The sequence below is a fragment of the Sorex fumeus genome, unplaced genomic scaffold (genome assembly GCF_029834395.1).
Source record: "Sorex fumeus unplaced genomic scaffold, SorFum_2.1 ptg000024l, whole genome shotgun sequence".
NCBI lineage: Eukaryota > Metazoa > Chordata > Mammalia > Eulipotyphla > Soricidae > Sorex > Sorex fumeus.
In genome coordinates, this window is record NW_026606081.1 from 54,497,181 (window position 1) to 54,518,554 (window position 21,374).

At 50.4% G+C, this 21,374-nt stretch overlaps 1 protein-coding gene across 1 annotated transcript in view; it reads right to left on the reverse strand.

Annotated features, from left to right (window-relative positions):
- Positions 1–1,352: 1,352 nt before the first annotated feature.
- FBXO25 (F-box protein 25) overlaps positions 1,353–21,374 on the reverse strand; it is a 33,644-nt gene continuing 13,622 nt past the window's right edge. Inside the window, exons 3-11 of the mRNA XM_056114078.1 lie at positions 20,634–20,737; positions 19,394–19,443; positions 17,218–17,310; positions 12,666–12,759; positions 9,824–10,008; positions 7,814–7,996; positions 5,402–5,545; positions 2,599–2,625; positions 1,353–2,093 (exon numbers count right to left, since the gene is read on the reverse strand). Of these exons, the coding sequence (XP_055970053.1) occupies positions 2,004–2,093; positions 2,599–2,625; positions 5,402–5,545; positions 7,814–7,996; positions 9,824–10,008; positions 12,666–12,759; positions 17,218–17,310; positions 19,394–19,443; positions 20,634–20,737 (970 nt within the window). The 3' untranslated portion in view covers positions 1,353–2,003. The remainder of the gene's footprint in view (positions 2,094–2,598; positions 2,626–5,401; positions 5,546–7,813; positions 7,997–9,823; positions 10,009–12,665; positions 12,760–17,217; positions 17,311–19,393; positions 19,444–20,633; positions 20,738–21,374) is intronic.

Here is a 21,374-nt window from a genome sequence, read left to right on the forward strand (position 1 = left end):
CAGAAACATGGATACTGTTTGTAGAGGGTCCTAAAAGTAGCACTTAAGGCACAAAACAGAGAGAGTCCACCCCTGAAGTACCATCCTCAGGAGTGATGAGGACAGGCGTGAGAGCGTGGCTCGAGCACTGGAGGAGGTACCAAGTGGATGTAGCTGCCCCAAGTGGTGCCTCTGATGCTCATCAGACTTGGACTCCCTGCTTCATCTTGAGATCTCCACCAGAGACTAGCCAACAAAACAGCGGATCGAGCGAGGAGGGGCATGTCTATTCAAGAAGCCCTGCAGGGCCGGAAAGGTAGTCCAGGAGGAAAGCATGCATGTGGCTGCAGTGGCCATTGCCCTGACTCTAGTTCGGTCAGCTGCGCCCCGCTGAGGCCAGAGGCAGCGCTTGGCCCCCAGACTTGGGCGCCTTCCCCAAACAACTGGTGCCATCTCGGAGCAGCCTTTGTTCATCCAAGCTGAGAACACAGCTTGTTCACAGCAAAACACAATCTGTTAAAGACAGAAAACAAAGTCTAACCTCCAGAAGTTCATTTTTTTAAAAAGAAGAAATTAATACCAAAAAGACCAATACCCCAAAAGCAAGAATAGGCAAAGAACATAATTGGGTAATCCACCAAGAGCCAAGACTGCTGTTCGGGTGCTTTACAGATGTCAAACCTCCCAAAGGCACACCCGTCCTGTCCCTCTCAAAGAAAGTTCCCACCCTCGTGCACTGTCTGGAACGTTGTGTCATTTCCCTGGTTCCACTCTGCTTTCTCTGAAGGAGGGAATGATCCCCCAAGGCCTGTCACTGAATTCCTCCTGTAAACAGCACAGGTCTGAGCCACTGGGCTGCTGGGACACACTGGTCAGCAGGAAAACATGCCTGGAAGAACTCAAGATCCAGATGGGTGCTCTGGGGAGAAGGATCGTCCCAGGATGGGAAGCCTGCAGGGTGCGGTGGCTGATGAACTGCTGCTCTTCCCTGTGACAGCCCATGTCTGGAGGGAAACAGCCTTGGGCAGCCAGCGGCAGCCCCTGGGCCATCTCTGGCAGTCCAGTGCAGAGTCAGACCGTGAAAATACAGGGTCTTTACTTCCAGTCTTGGGAGCAGTGAGACAAAGGAGGGAGCGAGACAGTGCGGCTGACTCCCAGCCGTCCTTAGTGAGTGCACAGGCAGCCAGCCTGGCCCCACCAGCCCAACAGCAGTTTCCTTGTACACACCTTTCCCTCCCCCCAAGTGTATTCTAAAATGGACATAAACTACTTAAAAAAACAAGATTGTCTTTTAAAGATTTAAATAAGTTATAACCAGACCAGTGGCGTATTTTCAGTAAGATGCAAGCGCTGATGAGACCCATGAGGTGGAATCAGTAGACAAACATTTTTATTACTTGGTCTATAAAAGGAGCTTCAATACAGCAACAAAGCTCAGACTCCAGTGGGCATCCCGACTTACTTGAGGGTTTGGTCCATGGTCCACTGCTGGACTGGGGACACCCAGACTGGCCACAGTGCAGGGCTCCTTTCCTCTGTGAGCTTGAATGCCGGCACCGCTCCACTGTCCTTCCAAGGTTGCCGTCCCCACAGCCCAGGCACAAAATACCAGCAGAGACATGCACGTATACTTCCCTGCCCCTCTAGCCTCAGAACTGTTCATCTAGACACAAGCAGTGCTGCTAAAATACATCTCGAGAAAAATAGTCTTCACAATATGCTTACAGGGATCAGCCATTTGTTCTCCACCCCCAATTAGGACAGAATTAAAACAAAACACAACCCACTGGGCATTGATGAGGCCGCTTCTACACCTTCCGTTGGGCACAGAGCCCGGGGCCACGGGGCTGCCTGTGCTGGGCTCCAAGGCAGGAAGTGGAAGGCGTGTTGCTTGGGTCCAGCCCTTCGGGACGAGAACAGAGCAGCCTCCCCACCCTGTGCTCAGAGGAGCAGGTTCTTTGCAGGAGACCTGGGCCCCAGACCCATCAGTCACCAGCCGCTGCTCAGCAAGTCAGGGAGGAGCCTCAGAATTTGAAGAGGTCGATGAAGTGCTGAGGAGACACGGGCGTGAAGCAGCTGTCAGGGTCTGCAGCTGTGCAGGGGTGCCCCGAGTCCTGTGTGGAAGGAGGAGAGGGTCACGACAGCCACAGCTCTGGCCCCGGTACCCCCATCTCTACAATGTGTGGGAAGAGGCTGGTGAGAATCACGAAAACAAAGGCAGTCACTGAGGCCTGCCAGCTGTTCTGCTCAGGAGAGGGACGGGCCCCCCGGTGCATCCTGGATGTGGTTGAGCTCCTTACCCCTCTTGTGCAGCATGGCTGGGGACCCTGCTACCCATCAGTCATCCTCAGAACTCCTACGGAGTAGAACTCTTACCACACCCCTCACCTATGCTCTCAAGAGACTTCGAATTGCATGTCAGAGCAAAGGGGGCCAAAGAAACAGGTTTCATGTGAGAATACTTGAGTGCCAGGGGAGAGGACTTCAGGGTCTGAGTGCACGGAGGGGCTGGCTGAGGGGCCTGTGCAGAGGTCCGTGGGTCAGGGCTGCACTTGGAGCAGCAGGCATTGGGGACAGGGGCGCAGCATGGGGCTAAGGCTCAGGCCCGCACACAAGTACCTTCAACAACAAAGCAAGGCGGCAGTCCTTAGAGGTGGTGAAGAAAGAGCCAGGAGTGCAGCGAAAGAGAAAAAGGAAAACAAAGATTAGAGTCAGGCTGCATTCACACTGGGCAACGCAAGTCAAGCCACCAGGCAGCGAGTGAGGTCTAGGCAGGGAAACCAGCAGGCCTGGCCCACCAAGGGACCCAAGGACCCATCAGCTGCTGACCACCCTGAGATAGCCCGTGCCCACTGGCACTGCCCAGCCTCACAGCACCATCCACTTCCCACTCACAGCTGCTGCTGCTGTGGGTGCACGCTGGCACTGAGCTCTCCTCTGCCACCTGGCCTGGCCCAGCCTCCTCCTGCATCTGTTCCGTGCATGCTTGGCCCTCATCTCATCACCCCGCATGCCTTGTCAACTACCTCCCCCACCCATGAGATCTGGGGAGGCTGGCGGTCAGCACCCGCTCCCCAGAGCAACTCACCAGCAAGACCATGGCCATCTCACTCTGCATAGACACTGGACATCCGCTCACCTACTGCCAGCGACCACTGGGACAGACATGGATCTGAGTCTCGACTTCTAGTCCTGGCTTTCTTTTTTTGCCCTCATCCCACACCCAAGCAGGGCTCAGGTACCCAGAGGCCAGTCCTGGTGATAGGCAGTTAACTGAGCTGACACGTCAGTGTTTGGGCCAGAGGATGTAGTGAAAGCCCTCCAGGGCCAGCCCAGTGAGTTCAGGGTACTGTGCGGTGCAGGGCTGGGAGGGACTCAGGTCACTGTGCTACTTCTGGTTTCCCGACCCACTGACAAGGCCCATTCAAACAAGTCAGTGCAGCAGGTGAGATAGAAAATCGGGAGGAAATGGGAATCTGCCCGCTAAGCTTCCCAGCAGGCTTGTGAAGGTCCCTGAGGCTCCCCCCGGAGCAGCTCTGTGGAGACTGCAGAGGAGGTCATCTCTAAAGGACAAGATGCTGCTTCCTCCTCTCACACACAGGCCTTCAGTAAAGACAGGCAGAGAAGTGGGAGACCTCAGTCCAGTAAGTGGGGCAGATGGAAACCAGCCTCGTGTGGCTGCTTGTCAGAAGCTTTCCACTTAATGTTGTGGAAGGTGGAAAATGACAGGCCTTGATCAACTGTCAGTCCCAAGGGACTGGGTGACAGTTGAGACCCCCATCCACCCACCCACCCTGCATTAGTCTCTGTTCCCAGTAGGTTCAATTCCGCATGACCACCTCCGTCAGCATGAAGACATGGACCTAATCCAGAAGAAGGTTGCTCGGTAAAGCCCTTGAGCATGACCTTGAGCGGCCCCACATAGCAGACCCCCCTCTGGGCCATCACCAACAGTGGCCGAGTCACTGGGCAGCTGCACCAACCAACTACAATGGGCTGAGATGACCACACAGGATATCTGGCACTCCCGGAAGTCTGCTTATGAACCAGGTGCCAGCAGGAGATTCAGAGACCTGCCTCCCTCCGGAGACTCCAAACTGGAGAGCCAACTGCCCTTGAGCGGCTGCAGGACATGTGAGCACAACCATCACACCCTGTGTCACCACCACATGCCCCACACCAGGAGGACCCATGTCGACCCCAGCACCCACCATACTGGAGGGTGTGATGATCACAATCCCCACTTTGGAAGAACCTGCTCCATTGTGACTAGACCCTGTAAAGCTGAATCTCTCCTCCAACACTGTCGCCCATGTGACTGTACTGTAAAGCAATAATCTCTCCTCCAACACCGTCACCCGTGTGACTACACTGTAAAGCAGTAATCTCTCCTCCAGCCCTATTATCTGTGTGGCCACACCCTACAGAACAGTCTCTCCAACACCGTTAACCATGTGACTACACCCTCTTCTCCAGCACTGTCTGTGGGACCTGCCCAAGAAACTCTAGATAGGGATACAGCAGATGGCTGAAATGGAATGGGGTTCCCAGTGCCGGCCCCAGCGCCACAGATGCAGGGACACCCCAGCCAAACTCATGAGGACAGGGAGAGGGGCCACCCTGGATGACTGGGAACTATTGCTCCCACCACTTGTTCTACAGCAGGATCTCGAAGGAGACCAAATCTCAAGGCGAACCCTGGAAATGCATTCCAGATGAAGGACGGCCATAGTAAGAATGAGTGCTGGTGTTCAGCAGGCAGACCTGTGCGAAGCTTGTCTCTAAGGCAGCCAGTGTGGACAGTGAGATGGATTCTGCCCCAAGACAGGACCCCAGACCAGCTGCTGCGGAGAGTATCTCCGGGTGGAGGCTGGTCCCTCAAGAGGGGGCTGGTGAGGAAGGAGTAACAATCTGAGTGCAAATCATACAACTGAGAAAACTTTTTGCCTTCTCAATTCCTGAGTTCACTGTGGGGCTTTCTGAGAGACCTAGAACTCCATCAGGGAAATCAGGGGTATCTTCCTTGTTTTATACAAGCAGTGTGGCACTTAGGACCTGACTTCCTCCTTGCCTTCACCCCCCCCCATGCCTTCTCTCTCTCTGTCTCTCTCTCTCTCTGTCTCTCTCTCTCTCTGGGTTTTGCCTCTCACATGCTAATGTTCACTGCAAAGGAGAAACTGAGTCTCCTAGGAAGAAGTGACCAGACCTTTCACTTAAAAATTTCTGATTTAAACCACAAGCTGCACATTTCCTCAATTAATACCTGTTCCTATGCCCCAGTATTTGATAAAAACTGATAGCGTTTTTCTTTTCACCAATGGAATTTTCCATTTTTTTAAAAAAATATCCTACACTGAAAATGTTAGTGCGTCGTTTATTACACCTCGCGTCCAGCCTCCCGTCTCTGGGCAGTGCCTGTTACCTTCCAGAAGAGGATGCTGCAGTGCCTGCAGAAATGCAGGGTGTCTCCATACTGCTCCCGAGTCGGGTAGCACTTCTGAAGTGCAAAGTACATGAGTTTCCACTCCACGTGACCTGTTTCTGAAAGAATCAGGTGTCTGCAAAACTAGACAGATAAGGACATGATCAGCGTCAGGAGATGATTTTCAGTGCATGGGAGCAGGTGTCAAACTTCTGAAAAGGCAGCGTGTGTCATTAGGGAATATCTGACTATATGAAGTAAAACCTACTTGAGTTAAATAATACAGACTTGATGATATGTCAGACAACTGAATACCATCAAATTGCTAAACATTTAAAATTTTAGAATTTTATGAATGAAGTCCAGGATGTGTTAAAGTGTCTCACTCACACACTTATATGATGAGGGAATGGCACCTAAAATATATGAAAGATTAAATTAAAAAACAACTTCATTAAAGAACAGGCAGAGGGTCTGAAAACAGGTCTATCGAATATGTACAAATGCCCAGCAAGGGGACTGGAGAGAGTACAGGGCTAAGGCGCCTTTCACGTGGCTGACCTGAGTTTCAATGCCCTTCTCCTACCCAAGACAGCTAGGAGTGACCCCTGAATACAGAGCCAGGAGTAAGTCCTGAGCATGGCCAGGTGTGGTCCAAGTACCAAAACAACAACAACAAAACAAAGTGCCCAGTAGGCACGTGAAAAAAGTGCCCATGTTCCTAGTCATCCCCAGGACAGCTGTGATGAAAGATGGGTGACAGGAGACGGGAAAGAACTTCACCCACTGGGCAGCTTCCACGGAGCACAACCTGGAGGCCCCTGCCTGCTGAAACATCCCATATGACTGGGGACCCCCTCAAGGTGCATCCAACACCTTATACCATGACAGGGGACAGAGGATACGTGGTACTCCTAGAATGGGGTGCTCGGGAGTCAGCAGGAACAAGCTAGCAGGGAAACCAGGCAGAGGCAGGAAAAGACGGGGAGATGAATGTGTCCCGTGAGGCTGAGCAGAGGAAGGGTCTGAGTGAAGGAGGAGAAGTGCCTCACAGGGACACGGTGACTGCTGGGAGGGAGTGTCTGAAATCTGTACAGGTGCACAGGAGGAGCCTGGACACTAGCCCAGCAACCCCAACTGCTCATTTTTGTGACAGACTATTTTCATGACTAGAAAGAACCCTGTGCATAACACATTTCAGGAATCATGGAGAACTCTTGATTTGTGAATCTGCTTCTGTGACTGCTGTGTTCTGTGCACATCCATCTCAAGCGTCTCGAGTCGGGGGCTTCCCAGAGCTCCTTGGCAGGCAACTCTGACTCTCAGAGGTGCTTTCCCTGCCTGCTGTGCCTGCTCTTTCTCTCCCTGTTTTGATGCCGTTCTTTATCATCCGATCAAGCAAACAGGGCACTGCTGCTGACTCGAGCTGCTCCTGGGGCGTCGTCTTTGAAGCAGCTCTTTCTGGAGATGATGCCGTGGCCCACGTTTGCCAGGTGAACTCAGAAACGGGCACAGCCCAGGCCGCAACATCTGTGCTCGGTGCGGAGGACCTGAGTGCACCTGCTTCACCTGTCCCAGACCTTCCCCTGGGCTCTGCATCCCTCTCCCTAGCACTCAGCCCCTCAATCCTGTTGTCCTTAATGCTTGTTTTCCTACTCTCCCGCCCCAGCAAGTTCAGGACGATGGCGCCCGGGGTCCCTGCAGCCCGTAGACTCAGCCCTGCTGGACTCTCATTCTGTTGGCTCTAGGCCTGGGCTCCGTCGGATCCCTCTCAGACCAGCCCATCCAGAGCCCTGGCTGCAGAGACTACTTGCTTCATTTGGGTACTGGAGAGCACCCAAACCCTACACCAGTTCCCAAGCCTGATCCTTCTGCTTGTTCCCTGAGTAAGCTGCTGCCCACCCCATGCAAGGGACACTCCACCCCACCTGCATCGGTATAGCCTCGCATGGTGGACGCAGCAGGGAGTCCCTTGCAGCCTCCCAGTCTCGCCTGAAACAACAGCTGTCTGGTAAGTCCTGCACTTTGATCCACGTGTCAGGATCAGCCGCGGTGAACCCCAGAGTCCAAGCTTCCCCCTTTGCCCGTGAGCTCTCCTAGAGCCTGTAAGCTGCCACAGGTACACCACACACACCTGGCCCCACAGTCCCACAGCCATGTTCCCTGTCTGCCTGTACGTACATCATGGATGTGTGCATGTACCCAGCGTCCAGCTGTAGTGCTACAGACTCCACCTCGGCAGAAACTGCGTTCTGAAGGTGCAGTGTGCAGTGTAGGGGAAGAAGGCCTCGGACCGGCCCCCGTGTCACCCTGACGAACACCCCACGCCTTACAGCATGTCCCTGAGGGGGTGTCTGGGGGTGTGGGTCCTGACTTCTGCAGGTGCTGCCCAGGGGCTCCAGCGGCACTCACCTGCTTCTCTGCAAAGTGGTACTGACACAGCTGCTTCCACAGCTGCCGGTCCTCGCTGAGCACAGACAGCGTGGGTGTCACCTGGCCCAAGGTGACGATGTCCCATCCGTCGGAGAACCGGTACAGGATGTTGTTGAGTGTATGCAGGGGCAGGTCACTGAGGGTCAGGCCAGTGTTCACCTGCTACAGAGGGCAGAGGACAGCAGCCGTCAGTGACCTGAAGTCTGGGCTTTGAGACCCGGGAGTAGCAATGACCGTGCTCAAGTGCAGGGATACCCCCTTTAGAGTGTCCCCGAGTAAGGGACACAGGGACACCCCGCCGCAGTGTCCCCACAGCATCTATGTGCTGGGGCAGGCAAGGCTGCCGTGGGGCAGTACAGATCAAGTGGAGAAATACTGAGGCCCCTGGGGCTGCTCTGACGGCTGGCTGTGTGCCCCATATCCTTCCACCCTAACCCTCCACTTGCCCCCCGACAGTGGGCCTGCAGACAGTGGCATGAATCAGAGCCGGTTAGCAGGGGCACAGGCACCCCGGTGCTGCCCAACAGCAGGGAGCAGGCAGACGCCTCCACACAAGGCTCTTGAAAATCAGTTTGTTTCCCTAAAATTCACAAGCCTCCTGCTCCCAGGCATCTCTCTACCAGACAGGAGATACCACTGACCCTGCATGACCCGCACGTCCCAGAAGAAATGTTTTAGAAAGAGAAACTGATGGGTCCCAAGAAAGAAGCGTATGAAACAGGAGACAGTGACGACTTGACAATGCTAGGAGCTTGTGTCTCTCACTATCTCCTGGTGATGCTGCAAGCAACACAAGCGGGCAGTCAGCCCAGTATGGGCCAGCCCTTGGACTCCTCATTGTGGCCATTTGATAAGACGACCAGATAGTTGGAGGACAGCGGGGTGGGGGTGCGACTGCTGAACCAGACACATCAGGATCCTTGCTGCTGGAAGGTTCAGTCTGTTTGTCTGGGAAGAGAGCATGCTTTCTATCATGACAGTGGGGTAACCCATCGGTGGGTGGTCCATACCTGCCAGCCGGTCCCGCAACAGGGTGTACTGTGGGGCAGCCTGGCAGCTGGCTGCCTGATTGTGCTGCGGACAAAGGCAGCAGGAGCCCCACTGCCTGAGACTCTCCCCCTGGGGCCTCTCCGGAGAGGAAGCAATTCTCTGGCGGCTGCATATGGCCAGAGTAGGGCAGGGCCAGGCTTCACACCTCCACACATAAGGCATGTCCAGGGAGTGCGGGGCGGTGGGCGGGCACTTGCCCCTCCACGTCTGTGCCTCCTGCTTTCTGCACTTTGCCACTCGGTAAGAGGAATGTTGACCTTGTCCCTGCACCGCAGGTCAGAGCTTCAGGATGACCTCAGGCCATGCCGAAGAACCACCCCTGGAGCCTTGAATGGCTCAGTTAGCGGAAACACATGGCCAGATTTGGGTCACTTTTGAAACAAGCGCCTCCATGTGGATACTTGGTGCTATGGCCAGGGGGAGTCATCCCCACTGGGCTGACAGCAGTTTGAACAGTTTGTTCTTTCAGGGGACAGTGACAGACTAGCGATAAAAACTAAAGGGCCTGTGTAATCAAAGTGTCAACTTTTTTTTTTTTTGTTGAAACTCGTTACCAAGATAAGCAGAAATATCCCAATAACTAGTATGATTGCAATTTCCCCCCACAATAGTCACGGTTGACAAACACCGGAAACAAGCAGCGGCAACATATGGAATAGAGAAACAGCATGCACAGGGGAAACAGTACTCTTACATACATGGAGCTACGGGGGCGCAACCCACCCTTTGCGTTAGACATGAACTGACTGACACCATTATCCACCGACGTGGCTCTTTATAACAATACCATCCCACTTCCTTTGCAATTACAGTGGTGGCTCATTAAAGATCTTTGGTCTATCTGAAATAATTTAATGCTCATAAAACTGACGGGGGGAAATCCGAGAGAATGGGCAGAGTCTTTTATGGACACTTATGTTCCGAAGCCAGGAACCATACCTTGGTCATCTGAAGATTCTGTAGCTGCTGCTGCCAGGTGAGGATCGTTTCCAGCCGGCAAATCCAAATATTGATGTTCCCCACCAGCACAGACTTGCCGACCCCTCGAATGAGGATGCACAGGGTGGAGCTCAAGTCTTGGAGAAGGTCTTTGATAAGGCGAGGGTTTTGGTGGTCATCTAGAACTGAAATCAGCAGAAGCCAACAGTTCAACCCCACTGCAGAAAGGCAGTCTGGTCCCACAGCCCACCAGGAGGACAGACAGACACATCATCACTGAGTGCAGTGGAGGCCTTTTAGCTGCCAGTGCCACAGGGATGGGTTGGGTGGGCAGGGTGCTGAGACAAGCGAGGCATAGGCTCAAGGCCTGCATGATGCCCTCAGAAGGGCCCCAGAGCAGTCAGGTCAAGGAAGGCGGGGCGGGGGGGGGGGGAGGAGGGTGTCATCAGGCCTCACAGAGAAGAAGAAAAGCTCTGAAGGTGGTCGGTGGGGACCGTCACACAGCAGTAACAGTGCTCAGTGTCACCACTAGAGGCACAAAGTAGCTGGAATGGATGGGGGTGGGAGAGAGGCGTCACATACTGAGTGCATTTGCATATGGGAGTCCCTGGTTCTGTCCCCAGTACCCTTGGTTCCCTGGCACTGCCAGGCATAGTGCTTGAGTACCACCAGGTGTGTGACCCACAAAAAACAGTTAGAATGGTCAATTTCATGCTCTGTGTATTTCCCTACAAAGAAAGCCCAATACCTAATTTAACTACATCACATCATATGACAGAACAGTCCTTTGTACAGTGTTGCAACACCCATCCCTTCATCACAAAGTTGCATCATTTAAAAAAAATCATTTTAAAAATAGAGGCCACCCCAGTGGTGACTGCAGGTGGGGAGACTCCAGGGATTCTCGGCTCTGCCGTGTGGGCCTGACAGCTCCGTTCTTGGTCTGTGCCGTTCCCATAGTGCCTTCTGGGCCTGGCAGTGTCAGGAACATCCAGGCTCCATCCAGGGGTGCTTGGGGGCCATGTGGCACCAGGGATCAAACCCAGAGCCATGTGCATGCTAGGAATGTACTGCCACTTACGGAACCTCCCTGGCCCAAAGCTGCACCATTTTAAGAGTGTAGTATGATGAAACTTTAAAAAAAAAATCTTTGAAACATTGCCCAGTTATTTTATGTTGAACCTACAATTTTTCCTTTAATATTGTTAGTATTGATTTTGTTATATCTGTCCTAAGATTTCATTTCATTTCATTTCATCATCCTGTTATTCATCGATTGCCTTGAGCAGGCCCCAGTAACATCTCTTTCATCCTAGCCCTGAGATTATATTCAAGGCTCTTTAGGAGAATGAGACCCATCTTATCTGTCCTAAGATAATTTATATTTAATGAAACACATATAAAATACATGTAAGAGTTATATAAAAAATTTTTTACGTGTAAGCTAATGATGTGAAATTTAAAGTTTCATGTGATAGCCATCAGCTAGTGAGGACAAACATTACCTCAAAAGGAAAACTCTGTAAAAGTATTGTAAACCACCATGCCTAGCAGGAAAAAAGAAAACAATGCTTGCCACAGAAGCAGGCTGAAGTTCAGGAGGAGACTGGAGACACTGGTGGAGGGAAGTGGATAATGGAGAAGGGGAAGGTGTCTGAACACTATATGCCTGGAACTGAATCATCAAGGGTAAACATAAATTTGTGATTCACAGTGATTCAATAAAAATTTTTAAAAATACTCTAGGCTTCTTTGATGGCATTAATAACTAAACCATAAGCTTGCTGATTATAAAAATAGGTACAGTGAACCAGACTGGCCAACAGTGAAAAGGTAAATACCTTTTCTTTTCATTAAAAAATTTCTTTTATTGAAACACAGTTGTTCGTGACTGGGTTTCCATCATACAGCGTTCCAACACCCACCCCTTCATCAGTGCACATTTCCCACCACCAGTGTCCCCAGTTTCCCTTCCGCTGCCATGCCCACCCCATCCCTACACCCGCCTCTATGGCAGACACCTCTCTCCTTCCTTCCCTCCCTCCCTACCTCCCTTCTTCCCTCCCTCCCATTCCCTCGCTTCCTATCTCTCCTCCCCTCTCCTTTTTTGGCTTTATGGTTTGTAAGACAGGTACTGAATGGTTATCATGTATCTCCCTTTACCTCCTTTCAGTACTCGGTTCTTGTTCAGAGTGGTCACGGTCACGGTCACGGTCCTTCCGTTGTTCATCAGTTTTGCTCGAGCGGGCCCAGTAACGTCTCCATCGTGAGACTTGTTGTTACTGTGTCTGGCATATCGAATACGTCATGGGGAGCTTGCCAGGCTCTGCCGTGCGGGCGAGATACTCTCGGTAGCTTGCCGGGCTCTCCGAGAGGGGCGGAGGAATCGAACTCGGGTCGGCCATGTTGGCCGCTTGTAAGGCAAACGCCCTACCGCTGTGCTATCGCTCCAGCCCTGTTCAGAGTGACTGTTTCCAACTATCATTGTCACAGTGGTCCCTTCTTAGTCCTAACTGCCCTCCCTGCCACCCTCTCTCCCTGATGTCTTTTCCAACCATTCCAACCAGTCCTCCTGGCCCTTTAAAACGTATTTAAAATATGCTTTTAAAACCTATTTTAAAACTCAGGGATCAGCTGTTTCTCTTTCTTGCCATAACGAGCTCCTCTGCTGGCCGAGGCCATGTAAGTCACGGGCAGCAGGGAGAGCAGTAAGGGCCACAGAGGCTGTGGGCTCAGCACCACAGCAGACAGGAAACGTTGGGGACCCAGCTCAGGAATGCCAGGCGGTGCTCTAGATACCCAAGGGCCACTCAGAGGTACAGTGAACTAGACATCATCTTACCCTTCTGAACGATTTTATCCAAAATGTTGAAGTAGTTCTTCTGAGCCACACCGCTCAGTGAAGTCAACTGGGATTTTGCGATTAGCTGCAGCAACTTAAAAGAGACGAGAAAAAGCTAAGCATGTATCTGATTCTCAGGAAATATAAGCCACGGGGTCCCAGAGAGGCAGATGTGGAGACTCTGAAGGTGAGACCCCTGGCCTGTCCACTTAGGGCCTTGCCTGGGACCCACCACTGCTTATTCTGTCCATGCTGCTTTCTTAGGACCTGGGTCCCTGACTGTCGTCTGTAAATGTCTGTCTGTCCAAGACTCTCTTCCCGAAGATCTCAGCTATCAATATGCCCCTTCTCTGCTGTCCTATGGCTCTCACCGCAAACCCTCCCCCCTTCCCCATTCTGGTCGCTTTAAGACACAGATGCCATCACCAGCTCTCATCTTCATCCTCTCTTCCCTCCCGTCTTCTCAGGCTGTCACCTGTCTGGGTGCTGACGCTCCACCTGTCTCCCTGGGGTCCCTGGTTTGGGCATGGTGGTAGCTGCCCGGCATATCCCACCCTCTGCACCTCTCCTACGAGACTTGGTGCCGGGTGGGGGTCTCCCAGCAACTGTGCTGAGCATGCCGAGAGGGGTCCCTCCACTAAACTGCTGCTCCTCTGCCTGAGGCTGGCGGACCCTGCTATCGTCCTCTCTGCACAGGGGTGGGTTTGGGCAGGAGACTGCCGAGGTTGCCAGTCCTCTGTCCTGGCCTCCCACCATGGACACTCCTGCTCTGCTCCTGCCAGTCACAGCCAGATGGAAAACACACTTCAGACCCTGAGTCAACTCTGCCTCTTTGTTCACTGAAAACGAATTCTTCACCTTTCCTTCCAGCTCTGACGGCTGGCCCGCCATCAGAGGCGCAAAGCGAGTACCAGTTCAGTTCCATGCAGAACCACATGGGAAGTGGGATCCCAACAGGACAATCCTGAGACAACCTGCACGGGAAAACCCCTCACTGCAATCTCCATGGTCTTTCCTCAGGAAGTCTCCAGTGTGTGGGCGCTGAGGAAACAAGCCCAAGATGAGACCCCGGGGCTGACCTGGCAATCCCGGTGCCTCAGTCAGATTTGCGATTTATTATGAAACTGCTTCCTGGTTTTGATTACTGTTACAATGAGCGGTGCTGCGCTGCTGGACCTCACCCCTTTTCTTGCCTGATTCGTGAACGAATTCCACCCCAGGAAGAGGACAAGTGGCAGCAAAGGGGGCTCCTGACCCTCAAAGGGCCCAGCCCCCGGCCACACACATCCTCTCAGAGCCAGCCCTTTGCTCAGACATTTCCTGCTCCGGCTCTACGGAGGGCATGGAGGAAACAGGCCAGACACCACCTTTCCTCCCATCGTCAGGCCCCTGGACTGCTCCCTTGGAGAGGGGGCCTGTGAGGTCAAGACTCTTTTCTACATATCACTCATGCTCTTTCCCTCCCTTCTCCCCTTGGCAGCCAGTGGACACTCCCAGGCCCTGCAGTAGAGAGGCCAGGATGTGCTGCAGGGACCGCTCAGGGACCATGGTGGGCGGTGGCCCACTCCCTTGGACAGACGATTCCCATCCCAGATGTCCCTAACATGTCCAGGGTCTATTTGGGGTAAATAAATTTATTTTCATAAATTCAGGGTAAACGGTCCCGGAGAAGCATTCAAGTGTGAGGCATGTTCTAGCATGGATGTTCTGTCAGGAGGAACTCGGGGCCTAACACTGCCCCCACCCCCACCCCACCTCCAGATCTAGTTGAGCCGGTTTCCTAACATCATCCGGACAAAGTGGGTTTGTTTTGTTTTGTTTGGGGGCCACATACCCAGTATGCTCAGGGGTTACTCCTGGTTCTGCACTCAGAAATTGTCCTCGCAGTGCTCTGGGAACCATATGGGATGCCAGGGAGAGAACCTGGGTCGGCCGCGTGCAAGGGAAGTACCCTACCTGCCCCACAGACACCGTTTTCATTCTCTGCTTGCAGAGGGTACAAGGGCTACCTGGCTGTTGAAATATAGACTCACAGAGGGCAGGGGCAAGTGCCCCCCAGAGCCCACCTGGTTGCTCTGTGCACACCAGAAGGGCAACGTGGACTGGGACAGATGAGCAAACACGGGTCCAAACGGACGCTTCTTAACATTGAAACAATATATGATTGAACACTGGCCTGGAGCAATTATTGATGAATCTCGATTTTAAATGGTTAATTTTTTTTTTTTTTCTTTTTGGGTCACACCCGGCGATGCTCAGGGGTTACTCCTGGCTCATGCACTCAGGAATTGCTCCTGGCGGTGCTCAGGGGACCATATGGGATGCTGGGAATCGAACCTGTGTCGGCCATGTCGGCTGCGTGCAAGGCTAACGCCCTACCCGCTGTGCTATCACTCCAGCCCCTAAATGGTTAATTTTTTTGAAGATGAGTTTTACAGCCAAATACAAACTACTGTTTTTCCTCATGTAAATTCTTAGGAAAAATATTACTGAATGCATCAAGAGACATGCGGCCAGTAGAGCAGGCATTACTGATACAGCCTACATTTCTTATGTCTAGCTATTCAATGACATTGACAAGGCACTATAGGGATAACTGAGCATTCACAAAAATCACCTTCTCAGCAAGCCTGCAGGAGCACCCTGCGCTCCTGAGCAGGGAGTGCGCCCATATGAGTACGGCCAGTGCTGGCAGCAGCTTGCCCAGTGGTGCAGGACTTTTCCTGGCACAGGTGAAGCACTGGGGAGAGGTTCTCCTGGGGTGGTGGGAAGGAGCAGGAAACAGCAGAGACAGCAGAGGTGGAGGCTCCAAACCAAGGCCTGGGCATGGGGGCCATTGACAAAGCCAGCAGAGTCTGCAGTTTGCCTGTCTGTGTTTCAGAAGAGGCAGGCACTAGAACCAGGGATTGGAAGGGCCTCCTGCCACCCCGAGTCAGGGGTGAAATGCTAGAGCCCACCTGGCACAGGAGGCTACTTAGAAACCTGAGGGTGGAGGGCCAAGTGAACCCTGCAGGAGTCTGAAGCATGGAGAGTCCAGCGGCAAAAGGGGCTTGGCCTGATTCCTGAATGCAGGAGTCCCAATGCCCTCCCTGCGGGGCGCAGAGATGCTTCTCAAGGTTGCTGTTGTGTGGACGTACAAAACACTGAGCAGAGCACTCTGGATGTCTTATTCTATGTGACCCAGAAAAACAAGCAGCACGCAAAGGGCCCATCTCCTCCCACGAGGCAACAGGCACTTCCATAGGAATGTTCAACTTTCCAAGCTCTTGATACAAAGGCCTCCCCCTCCCCCACACCCGGGGTGGGGGGGGAGACGTAACAGCCAAGTCCTGACGTGGCAGAGAGCCGAGACCTTCCCAGAGCAGTTCAGAAGAGGAGCTTCCCCAAGAGTGGGACAGGTGGTGGTGCTACATGCAGACACAGAACAGCTCTTCTCTCTATCCTGCCACAGGGAGGAAGCCGGATGCAGACAGGGGAAGGTCAGCTTTGCACCAGAGTGTCACAAGTGGGGATGGGAGCATGGACCGGCAGGCTGGTCCCAGTCCCTCCCTCCCTCCTGGCCCTTCCAGCCCGTATCTGGGCTCTACCTAAGAAGCCCTAATGGTACAGATGTGAGGCCCACCTGAGCACTCAGAAGCTCTTGGGAACTCACCTCTGATCCAGCCAGCTTACAGAACCAAAAGCACTCAAGGAGAGGCCCTGAGAACTCCAATGGGTGCATGCAGGTTGCCTCAGGCTCACAATGCTTCAGAGCCCCAGTCTCCATCCTCCCAAAAGCACTGGAGGATGCTTGCAAGCCATCATAAGGAGAGCGCCTCCATAGCTCCACAGAGCTCTTACCAGCCCCAAATGATCACTCCTCAGATGAGCTCTTAAAATTGTGTAAGAGAATGAAGGTAAATACCAGAGTCATGGCCCAAACCCTTTCTTCTTGAATGCAGGGCAAGATGAAAATTTCTTCTAGCAATAGATACACGAGCGCGATTTATTTACAGAGCTCTTCTTTGTGGAGACTCCTGTGTTCCACTAGCTCACTCTCCCTCCATTAAATAGCCTTTGAAAACCTCAGGGAAAACTCTGCCCAAAATTCCTATCTCTAAAACAACACAGAATGAGCAGCACGTTTCCTCCTGCGAGACTTGGGGAAACCACTCAGGGTGCACATGACAGGAGCAGTGAGCTGGTGTCACCATGGACAGATTCACGACCAGGTCCCTCCTGATCTCATCCGCAAGTCACGCACAGCACACAGGCTCTGCTTTGTATAGCTGCCAGCGCATGTAAGATCTTAAATAGTTTCGCACTTGGGGTTGGAACAACAGTCTAGTGGGGAGGGTGTTTGCCTCACATGTGACCAACCTGGAATCAATCTCTGGCATTCTAGATAGTCCCCCGAGCCCCACCAGGAATGACTCCTGAGCACATAACAAGGAGTAAAACCTGAACAACACTGGATATGACCCCCAAACCAGAACGAAATAAATATTTCATATCTACATGCTTCAAAACAGTTATTTAATAGTGTCATCCAAGAAGCTTTTAAAATACTTACTTTGACCACGTAATTGAACCTTCGGATGTCCTGAATTGCGCTTGAGAAGTCTAAGCGATTAAAAGCTTCTCCCAAAGTGCAGTAGCCGTGTCGCTGGAAAGCACTCAGAACAGTCAGAATTCATGGAATCTGTCGATTAGCCACAATGAACTGACAGCTAATACCAATGAATCTGTGCAAAATTATTTTAATGTTGGCCAAGGGCATCTGCTGCTCTTACAATGTCTTTGACACTTAGATGAGCAGAGTTAAGTAAGTGGCAGCAATGCTGAATTATTCCATGTAACCTAGACACTGGACACTGATGTTTCTTCTCCCTTGCTGATAGATGACAAAGACAAGGGTTACCTTGGTTCCTTTTCCTGGGACACATTTGGGGTCAGGAAAAAGCTAAGCCTAAAATCATAAAACAATGATCTATCCAAGCTGGGGGACTGAATACGCACTGGGCAGATCTGCTGAAGCTTGGCGTCTCCAGAGACACACACACCCCTCCCCCCACCACTACTAGGCTAAAGGGTGTCCTGATATTGGTGGTGGAGTCAAGGCCCAGGTCACCAGCTTTTGGGAAGCTCACAGAGTGGGGCGGGGGAGGGGTGTGTGTGTGAGATGGTGCTGGAGCGTGAATGTCTAAACCCAAATTCAAGAGTCTGGTCCTAAGACCCAAAGACTGAGTAAATGTTTTCAGAGTCAAAAAAGTACTATTCTATGTCAGACTCTTTTCCTGCTTTCTACACTGAATCGCATGGATTTGCACAGGAGAACTATGGAGTTACTGCAAATTCTTTTAGTCTGAAAGGTACAGACTACCAAGAGATGCTGGCACAGAGCGTGGGGACAGTCATGGAGATGAGGATATGAAAATTCTAACAGGAGGCCATGAGGGGCAGGATGGAAACACTCCCTCGTGGATGAAAATTCCCCCACAAAGCTAGTGTGCTTCTGTGCCTAGACTGTGTGTCTGTGTCTGTGAGTCAGTGAAACACACTCATTTCAACGCTTAGCATATATTTTTACTGTGTGAGAAACCCTTTCCTGGGAGCTGTGGGAAAGGCAGAAGTTAGCTAAGTACGGATGACGATTCAAAAGGACCCCACTGATATTTCCACCTTCATTCCTATCTTCTCAGCGAACAGAATTCTACTGCTGCTGCATAGACACCTCTCTTATAACTTATTTGGGGAAATGGAATCTGATTCACAGAGCTAAGCACGGCACGCCCAATCCTGGAGAGCTCAGGGGCAGGCAGCCAGATGGGGACTCAGGAGACAAGAGAGCAGCAGGGGTCCCCATGCAGCCAAGATGCAGGGGGTAAGGCCTGTTTTGGTTCCCAGCTGCACCCTTATTCCTTGGATCCCTGGAACATCCCTGCAGACTCACTGGCCTAAATTGGATCTGTTTTGTATCGTGTGGCAACAGAGCGAATGAATTATTTAACAGCCTTACATAAGCTCAAACTTGGTGAACTCTGCCAAGCAATCTTCTAATGTTGTCAAAGAGGGTATGTGAAATATTAGAGCATTCCACACTCATTTAACAATTTAACCATAACTACAACCAAGTAGGCAAAGGAAGTTTTCTATCTCAGAATTTAATTTTTAAATTTCTGGCAATCTGTTTCTCAGAATTTAATTTTTAAATTTCTGGCCAGTTTTAGGACATCCATTATGAATATTCTGGAATGTAACATAATACATACAAAACAACTACTTCTAAAATTATTTTTCCCCACCTGCCACAAAATAATGCAAATACAGAGGAAACACAGTTGGAAGTTGAACTGACAGTTTTGTGGTTCATAAAATGCCTAGGATTTGGCAAAGGACTGGAGCAAAGGTTCAGTCCATGCCCCTGACTCAAACCTCAACACAGTCCCGGCAGCCACTCTGCATGAGAAAGTAAAGTGCACACAAGTGCCCCACACAAGGCTTGGGCATGGCCCTGAGTACAGGAGCTAGGGAAATAATGTCATACCCAGTCTAGGGTCCATGCTTGTTCTGATTCATTCCAGGGGCAGCAACCACCACAGACACACATATGCAAGACTCGAAGACCCCATCACATGATTCATCTGTTGAAGTGTGTTACAGATCTGCTACTGCAAAATGATTTAGTGTGATATTACACATTCAACTGAAATAATGTAAGAGGCGTTCATGTATAAGAAAAGACTTACTTCTCTTGTGCTTTCTTTATGAACATAGATCCATTTTTCACGATAAAAACCTAGAATAAAAATGAACTTTGTGTTTAAAATCTGGAGAATCCTTTTTGAAGGAAGCACTTAAAGATGTTTCAATAGCTGTATTGCTAATACAACGATCTGACTTCTCATACAAAGGAGATGTTTTACTTGTCAACCGTAAATAGAACTGCTTTATTTTCTAACATGAGAGGTCCTGAAATATTTTCACATGAAAAAAATGACTGAAGATAATGCCAAGTCCAAGTAACTTAGAATAAAATCTGCATTACACAGCAATTATTAATACATTCTTCTGCACACTAGTAAAAAGTCCTATTCTTTGGTGACAGAGAGATGGAATAGTGGCAAAGCCACTTGCCTTGCACACAGCCTACATGGCTTTGATGCCAGCACCCCATATGGCCCCTGTGTACATGAAGAGTGTTCCCTGAGTGCAGAGTTACATATGAGCCCTAAGCATTGGTGGGCACCCCTCCCAATCCTACTCTTTTATTGACTTTATGCAGCTTCATTTAAATGACTTTTTTTGGAGGCAGTGTGGTAGGCTGACTTGGGCCACATCTGATGGTGCTCGGAGCTTATTCCTGATTCTGTGCTCAGGAATCCCTCCTGGTGGACCATATGTGGTGGTGGGATTGACCCAGGATCAGTAGCATGCAAGACATGTTCCTCAACCCTACACTATCTAGCCCTTTAAATAATATTTTTCACACAATTCAAATCCCCAAGCTTAAGACCCAGGATCACTTCTTTATCCACAGGGCACTGCTTAATGATTAGATGGAAAACGTTCTGCAATTCTTAATAGCAAGTGGCTGTATCATTACTATTGCAATCTTTACTTATCAACCCTGCAGAGATTGGTCCCCTCTGCCGTTTCCTGGTCCAGCTCTGACCACACCTACACACCGAAGTCAGAAGCAGGACTTCTCACAGTGTGGGCTTACTGGTCAGGAGTGAGCTGATGATCTGAACCGATGGCTCTGTCACTCAGATGCATGGAATGTTCTGAGAGCTCTATGCCTTCTGTTTAGTTTTTGCAGATCTTAAAAAGATGGTTATGCTACAAGCAGTTTGGCCACGGAGTTAGAGCAGACGCTGAACACAGAGTATCCCAATCCATTCCCCTCTTATTTCAGAACAGCACTGCCAAAGCAAATGAGAACAGTCAACAAAAGTGCCACAAAATTAACAACAAAAATGACCTTACATTGAGTATTTGTTTCATTTCTAAAATGATCCTTCTTTCTCTTTTTGGATGAGTATTCATGCTCTTCATTATTGACTATTTCTTCATCTTCACTATTGAAGATACTGAAATAAAACACATTTTTATTAAAATGGTTTACAGGAAGGTCTGTATTTGGCTTCTATTTTTCCAACAATGTAAAATATTTGGTTTGCAATTCAGGGGAGCAAAAGAAAAACTGTGTTAAATTCTGAAAGTATCCCGTTAATTTTCAAAGCATCAATACATGAATTTAAAATAACAACATTAATTAATTTAGATACACAAGCAGAACCAGTAGAAAAGTTTTTTGATCTCCCAAGAATTTTGGTCTGCTCAACCACAGTAGCTTCTGCCGTCAAAATGCTTTACTAAAACCTATTATCAAGAAAACTATAAATACTTTGAAAAGGAATTAAAGTTACAATATGATAATTACAATAATTACAATATGATACTCTACTGGCTAATGTTCTGCAGGTCTGTGGTCTGATGTTAACGAAATATACATGTCTGTTTACCAAAGACTTAATTGTAATAATAATTGTATCATTACTATTGCAATCTTTACTTATCAACCAAATAATGCTATTAAGGCACTTAACAGAAGTTCACGAAATAAAACAATTCATTCTTCCATGTAGTACACTTAATTAAAAGTTTTCCCTATTATTTCTTCCTTCTTATCTTTTTTTTCTTTTTTCAAAATCAGGAAATAAAACT